This window comes from Ascaphus truei, chromosome 7 (assembly GCF_040206685.1).
Source record: "Ascaphus truei isolate aAscTru1 chromosome 7, aAscTru1.hap1, whole genome shotgun sequence".
Taxonomy (NCBI): domain Eukaryota; kingdom Metazoa; phylum Chordata; class Amphibia; order Anura; family Ascaphidae; genus Ascaphus; species Ascaphus truei.
The window spans coordinates 66,120,378-66,135,514 of NC_134489.1; the positions used below are offsets into that span (position 1 = coordinate 66,120,378).

General features: G+C 42.3%; 1 protein-coding gene across 9 annotated transcripts in view; it reads left to right on the forward strand.

The window, feature by feature from the left end:
- The window catches only part of NCKAP1 (NCK associated protein 1), a 110,642-nt gene that overhangs the window by 11,545 nt on the left and 83,960 nt on the right, over positions 1-15,137 (forward strand). For 4 of the 9 annotated variants that reach the window (XM_075608874.1, XM_075608876.1, XM_075608878.1 and 1 more), the window contains exons 2-3: positions 9,051-9,068; positions 10,406-10,516. In XM_075608874.1, coding sequence (XP_075464989.1) covers positions 9,051-9,068; positions 10,406-10,516 — 129 coding nt within the window. Of the gene's footprint in view, positions 1-9,050; positions 9,069-9,157; positions 9,296-10,405; positions 10,517-15,137 lie in introns of all 9 variants that reach the window. The other 5 variants (XM_075608877.1, XM_075608879.1, XM_075608881.1 and 2 more) reach the window with 2 other exon arrangements.

Below are 15,137 nucleotides of genomic sequence, written 5' to 3' on the forward strand. Positions count from 1 at the left end.
CTACAATCTTTGTGGGCAGGCACGTACTCTGACTGCAACACGATGTTACCTGCCCTACACCAAATATCATATTGCTATTGAAGCCTGAAAAGGGTGTTTATTTGTCATCATTTTCTCCGTCGCATAGTAATCTATCACCCTCTTGTCAAGAATGTGCGGCGTCCATTATAGTTACTATTAGTATTTTTTTTTTAAATGTTGCCGTACATGTTTGATAATTGCTGTTTTAAAAAAAAAACTTTTTGTCAGAATTAAGGAAATCGTCGGCATCATTTTGAATAGACTGCTTGCAATATAGTGCTCAGGACTTTTTGACATGGAGATCACGGCTCTTTCTTCTGTGTACACCAATTAAAAATCTGCTTTTTGAGTCATAAGCAATGTTGCATTGTGTGTAGGCGGCAGCAGCAGCAGTGAAGCTGACATTTATCAAGTCTAGTTTTCTTAGCAATTTGTACGTTGGCAATGCAGGCGAGTGTTGGCATTTCCAGTACTTTCCTCTTACTTTTTTTTTTTTTATCTTGATCACCTACTGTGAAATGTTCTTGGGGTTTTCTGTTTAGAGGAAATATATACGCAACATTGATGTGAGAACTTTTTATTTCTTTATTGTGGTTCAAAAACTGATGCCATGGTGGTTTTTTTTTGAACTGCAATATCTGGCCTTGTAACTATGGCAAAGTGCTTGTTTGACATCAGCTAAAGAGGCTCTGTGTTGTATGTATATTTATTTATTGTGTGTCTCATAGCTACACTTTTTGGCTTGAATGTAGTGCACTTCTCATAGAAACTCTTTACATTCTGCTATTGGGATTTCCTAAACTCCTGTCACGGCACCTTTTGTGTTGGAACTCAATTCTTTCCTCCATTTTGTTTGTGAAACCTCTCCAACTAAAATATACAAAAACACAATTGTAACATTGCAAAACTAGACCTACAAACCTACCCAGAAAAGCCTAAAACTAGATGTTAAATTAAGATGCAATATATAAAATGTAGAATTAAAAAAATGATTACAGTTCCAATATTTGTTAATTATTACAGTTTTTTCCTAAAGACATTCTTCTTACTATCCAATAGTTTTTATTCCAACTAAGATTGATGTAAAATACTTTTTTCATGAACTTTACTACCACAGTCCCCCTGACAGGTTTTTAAACCAGAGGGAACTCCCACAGCAACCAGAAGACCCCTATTTTGGAAGAAATTTCATTTTTAACCCTTGAGCCATATGATGTACCCAGGCATCTTGAGGGCCGGCACTCTTGGAGACTTATGGCTTACAGGGCATGTCATGCTATACATTACATCAGGGATGGGAAAATCAGGGGCGACCACACCTAAAATCCATCCCACCCCCCAAGACACCTGTGCTGTGTGCAGTGATGACTGACCTGTCAATCACCACAGCGACCGGCAACAGCGCTCCCAGGGACATCAAAGCAGGATCTGGTGTGCTGGGGTGGTGATTGACAGGTTAAGTAACTACCACGCAGCTTAGTAAGGAGAGCGGTGTAGGGATAATGATTTGAGTTGCGTAGAGGCGGTGCTATTTGGAGTCCCCGCCTCCTGCCCGCTGTCCGCCCTCCACCTCCTGTCCCCTGCATGAACCCTCCTCTCAATGCACACTGTGGCATTGGGAGACGTGCGTCTGGATGCTTGGGCCTGTCACAGATGCACACTGACGCACACAGCCGCTGAGGGGACTAGTTGGAACGCCAACACCTCTTCCCCGTGTCTAACAAAACGCGGGCTCCTAAAAATTCTGACTCGCTCCTAAGTATTTTTTTCATATTTTTATCCTAGGGGGTGATTTGTAATCATTACTTCAATGGATCCTCCACTTCTGTTCATGTCGGGGGGAGCTGCCCACAACAAAATGATTATGGTTGAGTTTCAGAAAAACGGTGGCACTTGGGTGCTGCTAGCCTTCCGGGAATCAAAGGGCTAAATGAGCGTGGCGTGTTTTAATAGTTCAAATGTAGCTGATTAAAATCTATTATTTTTTTTTTAAAATAATAATATCAAACATTTCCATGGTACACAAATTCTTTGAAGGGGTTCTATCATTTCTAACGTCTGACAGTCCTCAAAACTACATGAAAACGGTTTGTTACTTATTTTTAATAATTAATCATTGGTCAAACAGATAAACAGAAGTAGCTGATATGCTTGAATTTTCCACAGGCTTTAGATAAGTCGAAATAAAAGGCCCCTCTTTTAGGTTAGCCAATTATATTGTGTTTTTTTGTAGTTTTTTTTTTTTAATGATGTCTATATATTAGAACTGCTATATTTCACTTCCTCTTTTGGAAGAGGGTTTTTGGCTTTTTACAAAATGTCCACCAGGCAGCATCCTGTCGGCAAGTAAATCACCAAGAGGGAAATTCTCAATCGCCTTTTCCCGATAGACTGAATGGCAACTTTCTATCGGCTGCTCGATTGGTCCATAATTTCCTAAAAGGTGATCCCACACAGGTCCCTCTTTACCATCTAGATTTTCCAAAAACAAAAAAGCACTCAGCCATGTAAAAATTGCTCTTCATTTTGTCAGATTTCTTTCATATTTGAGTTGTACGGTAACTTTTCAAATTGAGTCCAAAAAGGCTAACACGAGAAGACAACATATGCTCTAAAATGTGTAACATACTGGTTTTGTTGCAAGCTCCTGCCTAACTGATATTCTGTTACCATGGAGTGCATGGGGCTGGGTTAGTGACGGGGAGTGGTTGGTGACGTCAGGGAAGTGCCCATTTGTCATTACGTGGTTCCACTGACAAGCGATAGGGTGCCGTCTCGCACTCTAAATGAACCAAAGTGGAAACCTGAAATGTCTTCAGGATTAAGAAGATGACACGCTTGTTTTCATCACACTCGCACTGCAGTGTTGTCAACCTCTCATGAGGAGGTCTTCAGGTAGTTAGTTTTCTAACTAATACTCTGCATTCCAAATTACCTGGAAAAACCTGAACTATAATCTCATGATAACATGGCAGCAGACTGTAATAATTGTAGTGCTGTAAAGATTGTACTTAAGTAGTTACATTTTAGACAACTAAAGATTTCATTTTTTAGAAAGGGGCAGTTTTATTAATAACTAGCTGATATACCCGGCGTTGCCCGGGCGTGGAAGGGCAGGGGGGGGAAGGGCGTCGAAGGGCGGGGAGGGCAATGGACAGGGGGGCAAAGGGCAGGGAGGGGCGGGGGGGGGGGGCAAAGGGCAGGGAGGGGCGGGGGGGGGGCAAAGGGCAGGGAGGGGCGGGGGGGGGCAAAGGGCAGGGAGGGACGGGGGGGGGGCAAAGGGCAGGGAGGGACGGGAGGGGGGCAAAGGGCAGGGAGGGACGGGGGGGGCAAAGGGAAGGGAGGGACGGGGGGGGCAAAGGGCATGGAGGGACGGGTGGGGGCAAAGGGCAGGGAGGGACGGGTGGGGGCAAAGGGCAGGGGGGGCGGGGGCAGGGGGGGTTGCAGGGAGGGGCGGGTTGGGCAGGGAGGGGAGGGAGGGATGGGGCAAAGGGCAGGGAGGGGCAGGGGCAGGGGGGGTTGCAGGGAGGGGCGGGTTGGGCAGGGAGGGGAGGGAGGGGTGGGGCAAAGGGAGGGGCGGGGCAAAGGGCTGGGGGGGCAAAGGGCTAGGGGGGCAGAGGGCAAAGGGCTTGGGGGGCAGGTGGAGGAGGGCAGGGGGCAAAGGGCAGGGGGGGAGGGAGGGCAGGGGGTAGGGGGGGCGGGAAGGGTAGTTGGGGACAGGGAGGGGGCAAAGGGCAGGGTGAGTCTTGGACGCGTTTAATAACCCATTCCCCTGCGTTTACTCACCCATTCCCCTGCGTTTACTCACCTTGCACACGGCCGCGCTCCTGTTCCTACGGGTACCGGCCGCCGCCCTCCTCCACCTCGGGCTCCTCCGCGGAGAGGCTGTGACGCTCCGGTGAGGAGGTGCTGTGCCTCTCGCGGGGAGAGGCGGAGACAGCCGGAGGAGAGGCGGAGACAGCCGGAGGAGAGGCGGAGACAGCCGGAGGAGCGGCCTCTGGGACGGGGAGCGGCCTGTGTGAGGGGAGAGCCGCAGAGAGCGTGCTCTGTGTGTGTGGGGGGGATAAGAGGGGCGGGGGGGTGAGCGGGCGGGGGGGTGAGCGGATGGGGGGTGAGGGAGAGCGCCGGGTGAGGGAGTGGCCTATGGGTGGTGAGAGCCGTGGGGAGCGCTCTCGGGGATGGTCAGCTGGGGGAGCGGCCTATATGAGGGGAGAGCCGCAAAGAGAGCGTGGGGGGGGGGTGTGTGTGTGTGTGTGTGTGTGTGTGTGTGTGTCCGTCACTCCGCCTCAGGCCAATGAGAGGTGTGCGGGGGCAGGCGGGCCAAGGGAGCAATATCATTGGCCTGGCCCAAGGTCCAATGGGATTGCCGCTAGGGACACAGGGAGACACATACAGACATAGAAACATATGACGCTTTCACAAATATATAGTAAGATAATAATAATAATAATAATATTATGTTCTTGTATAGTGCTGCTAGTTCTACGCAGACATTTTGCAGGCAAAGGTCCCTGCCACGTGGAGCTTACAATCTGTTTTTGGTGCCTGAGGCACAGGGAGATAAAGTGACTTGCCCAAGGTTACAAGGAGCCGACACCGGGAATTGAACCAGACTCCGCTGCTTCAAACTCCGTGCCTGTCTGTGTCGTTACTCACTGAGCCACTCAAGTAAAATATTCACTTTTTTGCTTTTTTTTAATAGAAGTCTTTTCTATTAAAATCTTGAAGTGTTCTTCACCAGTATCCTGTCAAACTAGCTTTGATAGGGAGACAAATCTTGCTCAACCTGTGAGTATAGGATGGTGCAAAACAGGTGAGGGAAATAATAAACAAGAGAAAAGATCACTGTTTTTTTATGCACTGAAATCCGAAAGGAAGTGTTGTCATATGACAAAAAATACATTTAAAGCAAAAAATAAAAAAAAATCGGTGTATTTACAAATAAACTGTTAAAATATTAACACATTCTGGCTTTTAGCACAGCCAATATATGCTAATTGGGAAAATCTAATTAGTCAAAACACAAAGTTGATAAATACCAAATTAATTAGGGTCATCTATAATTTGTAGCCTAGTCACATAGGATATTGAAGATACAATTAGAGTAGTTTGTTAAATTAATTCCAATAACATAGTTTGCAGCATGGTCAAATAGCGTAATATTCTGTGGTAGGATCTAGTGATATAAAGTATATTGTGCTTTTTCAATAGTAATCACTTCCCTGTCTGTCTATAGTTAAATTCCTCACATGCTATAGTAACAAAATAATAAAATAAATGATACTAAAGTGCTATACTGTAACCCCTTACCTTTTAGATTGGGGTTAAGTAGATAGTAGAGATGTCCCTGTAAAAACTCTTGATTTTTCTTCGCATGTCCTTGATTGACTATCACCTTTTTTGCAATCTATCCTAATTAGTTTTAGTAGTTTTTGAGCTGTTCAAGTATCTACTTGGGAAGGGTGATGCTCCTTTTGGCCGTGGTACCACACTTAAATGCCCAGCTCCCTAATGGCAGTAACGTGACTGGCATTGTGTGATGTCAACAGTTAGACCAAACACGTGTTTCGCATCACTAGGATGCTTCTTCCAAGGTAAACCAGAGCTCTGTTCGGGGGGAGGGGATCTTATAAATTGTCTACTGTTGTCATAGTTACCTCTGAGGGTAATTCTTTAACAATTTCAATTTTTGTTGCTATGGAAATGTACAGATATAGACTATAATTATATCGCGTGTGTGTGCGCGCGTGTGTGCGCGTGTGTGTGTGCGCGTGTGTGTGTGTGTGTGTGTGTTAAATAGAGGAAGTAAAAGGGAAATAAAGAAAAGCATAAATAAAAAAACAATCACTGATAGTAGTGCGTTTATTTCTTTACCCGTTCTTATTACAGTATATATTGTACCTTTGTACATTTTAGTGCTGCTATATATTATTCCAAATAGTACCTTAGTGTACCTTTAAACTAGTTATGCTGCAATTATTAACCAAACAAAAGAATCAAAATCTTGTATTGACAAGTAGACTGTATATACAAATGGTTATAAAAGAGATTAAATAAACATTGTAAAATTCGAGTATTTGGTTACTGTGGAAACCTTGCAAGTTAAAAACTTTTCTTTTTAAATGCTGGTCATCCTCATGTGTGCTAGTTTTTTGTTATTGATTTTTCATTTTTAATGTCTTCCCTATGAGAGGTCATCAGTTCATTTTTGACCAGTACAGCTGGTGTTTTGTGGGAATTGGCGGCAGCCATATTGCCTGGAGGGAATATAGAGCAATGCTTTTGGCAGCTGTTTTAAGTGCAGAAACTAGGAAAATATTCAATTATCTTCAAGAATTCCCATGCTATATCAAACTCCTATTAGTTTTCCCTCACATTTTCCATGATCTTTTTCTTTATCATAGAAAGCTGTGCTAAGACACATTTTCCTCCCAGCTAAGCTGAGGAATTGCCTCCCACAGAGCCATAAATAAAGGGCCACATTTTGTATTTTCGCTATAGCAGTGCATGCCATGTCAAGTTCCATTGAATTAAAAATATATGCTTTAAAAAAAACGAAAAAAACAAAACCCTTTATTTCTTATGCCCCTCTGACAGTGGAGCGGTTAAATAAAACTAGGGATTTACAGGCATTAATGAAAACCAATGCAATAATATGCTAATTGCAAGCCTTTATCTGCCAGCCAAGCTACATGATCTTTTTTTTAAAATGTATTTGAATCCAATGATAGACGACTAGGCAGAGTACTAACTACTGTACAAAATGAGCCGTAGTTTTCGATTGTTGGACTCTCCTGTTTGAGACCTGTGACGCGAATAAGTGCAAATCTGCTTTTTACATTGGAGGTAGAGAACATGCAGTAGTTACTGGTTTCATTAGGCCCAGTTGAACAGGATGTACCCTGGATGCCATATTCAATTTTACAAAGGATCGTCGAATTTAACATTCTTCATGAATTGTAACGTACAACGCCTTTTAATTTTTTTTTATTTTTTTTAAAGTGTGCCACATAGACATTCTGTCCCTTTTAGTGACTTGTTGATTGGACTTTACAAGGGCCGACACAATGACCTTTTGTGATTTTTGGGTCATCCATTGATGAGAAAATGATTTCTTGAGGGTTTCCAAGTTGATATAATAGCAATCATCTAACCCAGGTGTGGCCAACTCCAGTCCTCACGGGCCAACAGGTTAGGTTTTAAGGATATATCTGTTTTCAGCATGGGTGACTCTGTCAACGACTGAGCCACCTGTGCTGAAGCAGAGATATCCTTAACCCCGGATCTGTTATATTAGGAATTTGAGTTATCGAACCAACAAAAGTGTGAGTTTATGTATGTCATTCAATGTCTAGTGCCAGGTTTCTGCATCCAGCTCAGCTTCTCCCCATTTGCAATGTGATATGACAATTATAGCGGTTTAAAAAGATAATCGCAGGACATTGACAAATGTTTTAGGGGAACCCTTGCTGGCATTTCCATTACCCCCATGGTCAACAGGCTGCAAACTGGCAATTTAAGAGTAGGAGATGCTCTGTGCTTAAACAACATTGTTGCTTTTGTGTGACAAAGGTGGCAATTACAGATTTTCACGTCTACAACATACTTTCTGTACCTTGATTCTAATGGATGGAAATTGACATGTACAACATACTTCGTGTTGATGAGTTTTATCCTCTGGTGGTAAATGTTACCTCAATGTATATACATTAGAAAGTAGTTGGAAAATTTCCTGAAAGAGCTGTGCATCTAGTTCTAACACTATAGCTGGCATAGAGAGGGTATTCCCTTGCTAAAAGCTGTTAATTTAGGAATACTGCATTACCTACCAGACCGCACCAGTTAGGTTTAATTTAACGAAGATACTCACTATGCAAGAGCCAAAGTAAAATATAGAATCATTTTTGTTTGTTAATTTTTATAAGCTCAGCATTGTCCCCCTTCTCTCCCACTTGCATTTTATATACTAATCGCTGGTGTCAAACTTTTTTATAAAGCACTTTTCTCCAGTCTATAGCTCACTGTTTCATTACAATTTGAAGCCTGGAATGTGATGTTATAACCCAGTGTAATTACTTACACGACCTCGTGACCTTGTACCAGTATTTTACCATGTAGGTTTTGTCCTGAACAAAACGTGTTCGAATTGGTTTTAGCTCCAGATTATATTTTATGACTTAATGAACACTAACTTTAGTGAATTTTTAATTTTTTTTGCAAATAATCCCTCTCTTCTTGGCTTCAGTTTCTATTTCAGGTATGTACATTGTGTGTAGTGCAATTCGTCTTAGATCCTTAGCTGTTGAACAAAAAAAAAAAATCTCAATGCAAAATAAATAGTTGCCTTATAAGTACAGTGCAGTTAATACATATATCCAGTGTTCGACAAACCTATACATTTGCTCGCCCCGGGCGAGTGGATTTAACCCCCGGGCGAGTAAATATTGGTCCAAGCAGCACACGTTTGGTACTAGGTGGCGAGTAGATTTTTTTGTGATTTGTCAACCACTGCATATATCTATTATTTGTTTAATCGGTGACATGGGAGGCCACTTGGTGGAATGGTCCCAGGTTGGCAGTCCTTAATCCAAAACGAGCCTTATTTTGAAGGTTCTTTGCTGCAGTAACCAACAACCGGGTTAAAACATGGTGTGTTTTAGTACAACCAAAAGGTCGTAATTTCCTTTTCATAGCAAAACCTAATTCTATTTGAATGGGAGATACTGTGTAAGGTTTGGTTTTGATGAAGACTAGCAACCTGGTAGTTATGTCTTCATCAAAATATGTTAAAATTATACATCTTTTATACAAACATGTTTGCACCCCTATGGCAGTGAAGTGTGTGTGTGTGTTGCAGAGCTTCGTCACAGGAATGTTTAAATACCTTAACGCTGTGCAGTGCAATTTCTTCCACTCAAAATGTGTTCCATCTCTGGACTTGTTCCTAGTCCTAAACAAAATGCATGTTCCAGTTTGAAATTCAATGTTTATATGTAATTTTCTCTCTCTTTGTTCAAATGCTTCCTCAGCAAGGACAAGTCTGGAAGGTTTGCATTGCTTTTCACCTTCCCTTTGCCCGCTTGCCCGCTTTGAAACCAGACTCATACTCCATGACTTCTCTCTCTGTAATCCACAGCACGGCCATAAAAATCTGAAGAAAAGCTAAGTAGCAGTTAGCTGTCGCACTAGTTCTCATTATACACACTACATCTAAACATACAACAGCATGCAGGTTTCAGCTGTGCATGGAGCACAGTTATCTCGAGTGATATCTGTGGGTTTTATTATCCCATCTACTATATATATTTTTTTTTTCCAGCATGACCCCCTTTGCTCTATTACACATTTCATGGCTTTTAACCTAAATGTAGTTGTAATGTTTCTGCCAGACACGAAGGAGTGGTTAACCCCCATATCTTCACGTCGTTATTTTCATGTCCTATATTTGCATTTGACAACCTACAATACTTGATAGTAAATGTTTTAAAGAATAAAAACACAATTGCCTTAGCTGTGGCTTAAACTTTACTAGCACATTTTTATTACGTGTCAATGAGCCATACTTTAATATAAGTTGTAAACAGGCATAAATTACTTTCATATATTTTTCACCCAATTTTTATATATCCTGGTTTCTCATTTATGATTTAATACAAATTAAGGATTTAAAATAAATGACAAGATAGGAGGTAATTTGCAGAGCCATCATAAGACAGGGCATCATTATTAAAATGACACCTAATTACACTTCAAATATTTGGACTTAGGGAATTTAAACCAAAGCTGAACACTCTCCATTTGATTGGACCACTTTCATTTCCCCTGCTGTTTTCTTAGCTGCTGCCAACATCCCTACCTCAAACCTTGATTAGGCTTCTTTTATTTATTTATTTTTCTCGTTAGGATTGAGCATTCCATACTCTCTCTGCCACTCACACTAACTAAGGGGTGGTCCACTCCAGTCCAAGGGCCACCAACAGGTCAGGTTTTCAGGATATCCCTGCTGCAGCACAGGTGGCTCAGTGGCAGCAAGGATATCCTGAAAACCTGACCTGTTGGTGGCCCTTGAGGACTGGAGTGGGCCACCGCTGTACTAACTGCTTTAAAAACTCCCCTTCACTGCATACTTTTTTTTTTTTGTAGGAGAACATCTCATTACAGTACGCTTTTTTTCTCAATGTATATTCTGGCTAAGGCCACTCCTGCACTTTCTTTTCATTCATTTATTTATTCCCTTCTCCTCCCCCCTCCCCCACCTCACTTTAAGAAAAAGACCCGTCTAGTTTTACATGCGATTTTGTGCTTGAAGATGTTGTTCTATTTTTTAAAAAGAAACCTTGTTCTCAGAGAATTTTGTTTTTCTCTCCCCGTGATTGCTTGATAGGCATGTGGAGATCCCAAAGCAAAGCCTTCTTACCTGATCGACAAAAACCTAGAGTCCGCTGTGAAATTTATCGTCCGAAAGTTCCCGGCAGTCGAAACCCGCAACAACAATGTAAGTAACCAGAGAACAATGTAAAAATAAAAGCGTGTTCCATTTTTAAAATGTGTATGGCAATTGAATATTTGCGATCTCGGCTATGCAAGCGGAAGAGTCATTTGTACAATGATCTATTCTTGTATTTGATACGTGTTCACTTTTGATGCAGGTGAGCCTGTCATCTCTTGGCCTTGTGACCCTGGGTGAGTCACTTTCTTTCCCTGTGCCCCAGGCAGCCAACGTTACATTGCAAGCACTTTGGGACAGGGACTCATTGTGGCGGCAAATTCTAGGTTCCGCGCCATGTACGGAGTGAAAAACCAACCTTTTCACATAAAGGTGCAGTACCATGTAAATGGATGAGATTGTGTAAGGTCCTCTGGAGCTGAAATGTGCTATTTTTGGCTCCGGGGAACCCCCTAGTTCTGGAGATGATAAATAGTTTCGTTTCTGATGTCTGAGATCCTATCCGGGAAATTATAATAGCCAATTGGTCCTCTCTAGTAGTTGTGAAAACGTGATCGCTCTTGTCTCATCTCTCCCCTTAAAGCAGCAAACCCGCTTGGGAACTTTAAAATAAAATATAATTATGCTAACTTTCCTGTACCATGGGGTCCCTGGAACTCCTCGTGATCCTCTGACATCCAGTGGCTCCTTGTTACCGAACGTGGTTTTTTTGGTGCCAATCGATACACAAGAACGACCAATATGTTGGTGGATTACAAACATGGCAACCAAGGTCACCCATAGAAAATGATGAGCTACGAGGGTTCCTAATTCAGGCGACGATTAAAAAAAGACGTAAAAAATTTAGGTGGAATTGCTCCTTTGAATGTACAAACCAACATAGCCGGCCAAAAAGCAACCTTTTAAACATTATTTGGCTCCCTTTAAACTAATTTAACTGTGCTAAAAGCCATGATCTGCCCCTTAAGAGACATGGAAGATTATAGAGAAACTCGGGTTGTGCAAGCATGAAGTATTAACTCTCCATGCTTACAAGCACCAGTACCAGTAACCCCTTTAAACGTGTACTTCTTATTAGTACAAGAGTAATTACCCCTTTACGATGTCCCAGAATTTATTTAAAAGTGCAACATTTGGAATCCTGTATTGAAGCAGTAAGCTGGAAGCACCCTAGAATGGTTTCTCCAGCAGTTTAATGGTTACTTCACTGAATTGCAATCAATTCAAGCTTCATTAATGTTTCAATAACGGGAAATCATTGCCCCATCTAAAGGTGTTGTCCCACTTAGCAACATATATGAATGTTGCAATAAAATTAAAGCACTCGGTCATGTAACTGCTCATCCTACCACTTTTAATGGTGGTTGGAAAATGTTAATGTATGCAATGGTTTTGTAAATAAAAGCTCAAAGCGGAACTAAAAAGCACAACCTATACATTAAATAATGTTTTGTTTGTGACATGGTATAAGAAAAGCACAGTAGTTTCAATATTATTGTGATGAAGGTTTGGTTATAAAGCTTTTTGTTCAGAAAAATCACAGTAATTCACATTTTAGTGTCCTTGCAAGATGTTTATGGCTTTAAAACCATTCTAGACTATATTTACAGGGCAAAATATGTGGCCTGTATGAAAAAGTATCTGTGGAGCAGACGTTCTTACACACTTTAGTGCAGAGTAACGGAAGAAATAACACAGTAAACAATGTGTATTAAGGAACGCACATGTTTTACCTTGTTTTTCAATGGTGCTTGCAGTAATACGACTAGCGTTAATGCATCACAACATCTGCTACATCTGTACATCTGATGCAACATTTAACATGCTCTTTACATCAAGCAATGTGTCTTGCTACATTTTTCAGAGATGTTGTTCTAGGTATATTTTATCCATGTAAGATGTGCCATTTTCTTTTGGAGAAGTAGAGATGAGGTCTGCGGGATTAGGTGTTTGTGTTTATTTTTAATTCTCATTCTGAGGATTTATTTTTTTAGAAAGCTGAATTTTATTGTGATTCTTTCAATGTCCTTTGTTTAGTCAGAAGATGCTTTGTGAGCAATTGCTGTATTGAATAATTTTACCTCTCCAAAAATAAGTGACCGGTTGAAGGGGCATATATAATCATGGCTTGTATATCTATCTGGTGCAGTTCTGGGGCACAGTTGCACTAGATGCAGCAAATAAAAAAAACCCAGTTACCGGTGCCGTCCCTTGTCTAGGCAGTATAACGGTCCTGTGCGCGGCAGACCTGGCATGTCGGGTGCACAATGGACAGCGGTAGGGCCCAAGAGCAGACATCGTGACGAAATATCTCGGCGGCGGATCGCCGGCTGCATTTTGATCGCAGCCATATGGCTTGAACGTCCTAGACAGTTTAGAGACCCTCATTGTCACCTAGAGCAGGGTTGTGCAGACTGGGGGGCGGGCGATTTTGCTGGGGGGGGGGCGCGGGCCGTTGCAGAGGCCTCACGCTCTTCCCCACGGCATTTAAATTAAACGCCGGGGGAGCGCATGAGGCCTGTGCAACACTTTACTTACCTAGATTCAGCCGCTCTGTGACGCGTTGCCATGGCAACATGGCGTCAAATGACGCAGCGGGTTACGTGGCCCCTGTAGCGTCATTTGACGCAGCTCGTAGGGAGGGGGGCGTGGGCGACGCAACAGGGGGGCGCAGCACAAAAAGTTTGCACTCCCCCTCACCTTGAGTGTTCCGCAGTTGCGTTCCTTTTTGTAGCAAGCAAGGTGACTGGATAGGCTCAATTTTTGGTGCACTAGAATGGTTGGCCGTGTCCCGACCATGTAGCTAGTCACACATGCACACTCTTTTTCACAAGGCTGCAACTGGGGGAAGTAACTTCATGCACGCCGGGGCATGTCTCTGCTGGACCTTGAACCGGAAGTGCTGCGGGGAGGCTTTAAAAGGCGCTTTTTACCAATGGCCAAAATGTATTGATGAAATGAGCGTTTTCCCCCGGGGGAAAAAAAAATGTGATTCCCAGTGTAATGTTTCGCTAAGGCTAAAAAGTCTAATAATGGCCCCAAATTCATATGTTTTCAGCAAAAAACAATTGGCAAAATATGTGAGCATTAGGCAAATGTAGTGATTTTTGCAAGCAAATCTAGGGATTCTTAGAGCATTTTGCACATTGGCATATTGTATGTAATTGCAATGCACATTGACTTAATGCATTAAACTGTCTGTGAACCCTAGCTTACCCACTGCTTGTTTTGAGCCCTCATAAGGTGATTTAGGGCTAGCTAATGTCAAGATTTGAAGGATGCATATCTGCATATTCCAGTGGTTGAGAGACCAGAAATGTATCTGATTCTCAGTAGATTCAAGGCATTTTCAATATGTGGCGCTTTAGATTCGCAACATCACCAAGAACTCCCACCAAAATCCTGGTTGCCCCCGGGGCAAATTTTCAGAAAATAAAGGTATTCGGGGTCAAGTCTCGGGACAAAGATCTGTTACCGTGGTATGTAAACATGATTTGGATGGTTGTTGCTCTTGAACCAGGAAAAAAGCCAGTTGATGTTCACTTAATCCCTTAGATTCTTGGAATTTCTATTCCAGATAAGGGGGAAGTCTCCTGGCCTCAGGATTAGAAATCCAATATAACACATCCAGAAGAAAAGATTAAGAAAAGCATACCAAGTGTCTGCAGTGTACTGCATGGCATATTTTTTAATTTTTAAACCGCATCCAAAGCTATAAAATAGGCAAGATTCCTTGAGACCACTGCAGCTCAATTTTCTAGACCAGTGAAAAATGGAATTCAAAGGATTTGTTCCAACTGACCCCTATCTGCAAGCACCCAAAAATTATTAAAATGGTTTGGAGACCAAAGTAATTCTGCAAACGGTCATCCGCTAGACAATCCTAAATGGATAACGGTAACTACCGATGCCGGCAACTGTGGCGCAAGGAGCTTGGCCAAAATGTTGCGGGAATTTGCCAGCAATTCTAGGAGCAAAAGCACTGAAGTGTGTCGGGCACTCAGAGGGGCAAATGTGCAAATAAAATCAGACAATCGCACAACAGTAAAATATATTTTCAAATGGGGTGGTTGGGGGGGAGGGGAAACAAGGAGCAGAAGGCTTATATAAGCTATAAATTCAATTTATGTGATGGGTAAACATCTTGAGGAACTAACAACAGTTATCCTAAGACAACAGAATCTTTTGGCAGATTATTCAAATCGTAAAACTATACATCCAAGAGAATATTAATTTTTGGGGGGATTAAAGGGCTGTGGCAACAAATATGACCACAAAGTAGAATGTTTTTTTTGCGCAATAAATTCTCATCCACAAGCGATATGGATTGATTCCTTGAGTTTCCAGCAGAACTCTGATCTCTTCCTTCCTATACAGCTCATCCCAAGAGTATTGAGAAAAAGGGAGACAAGGTAGCAGTTATTCCTTCTTCCCTACTGGCCAAGCAGTGCTTGGTTTACTAAAGTTGTGACCATGGCAATAGATGCACCATGGCAAGTATCGCTGGTACAATATATACTTACTCGGGGCCCAGTCCAACATCCAAACAACCACTAATGCTGCCTTAGTAGCGGAAGCTGCTAAAGAAACATGGCCGATCAGAAAAAGTAACAACGGCTCTGCTGGCAGCAAGGAATCATTCAATATCTGCAGTTTACCACAGCATCTA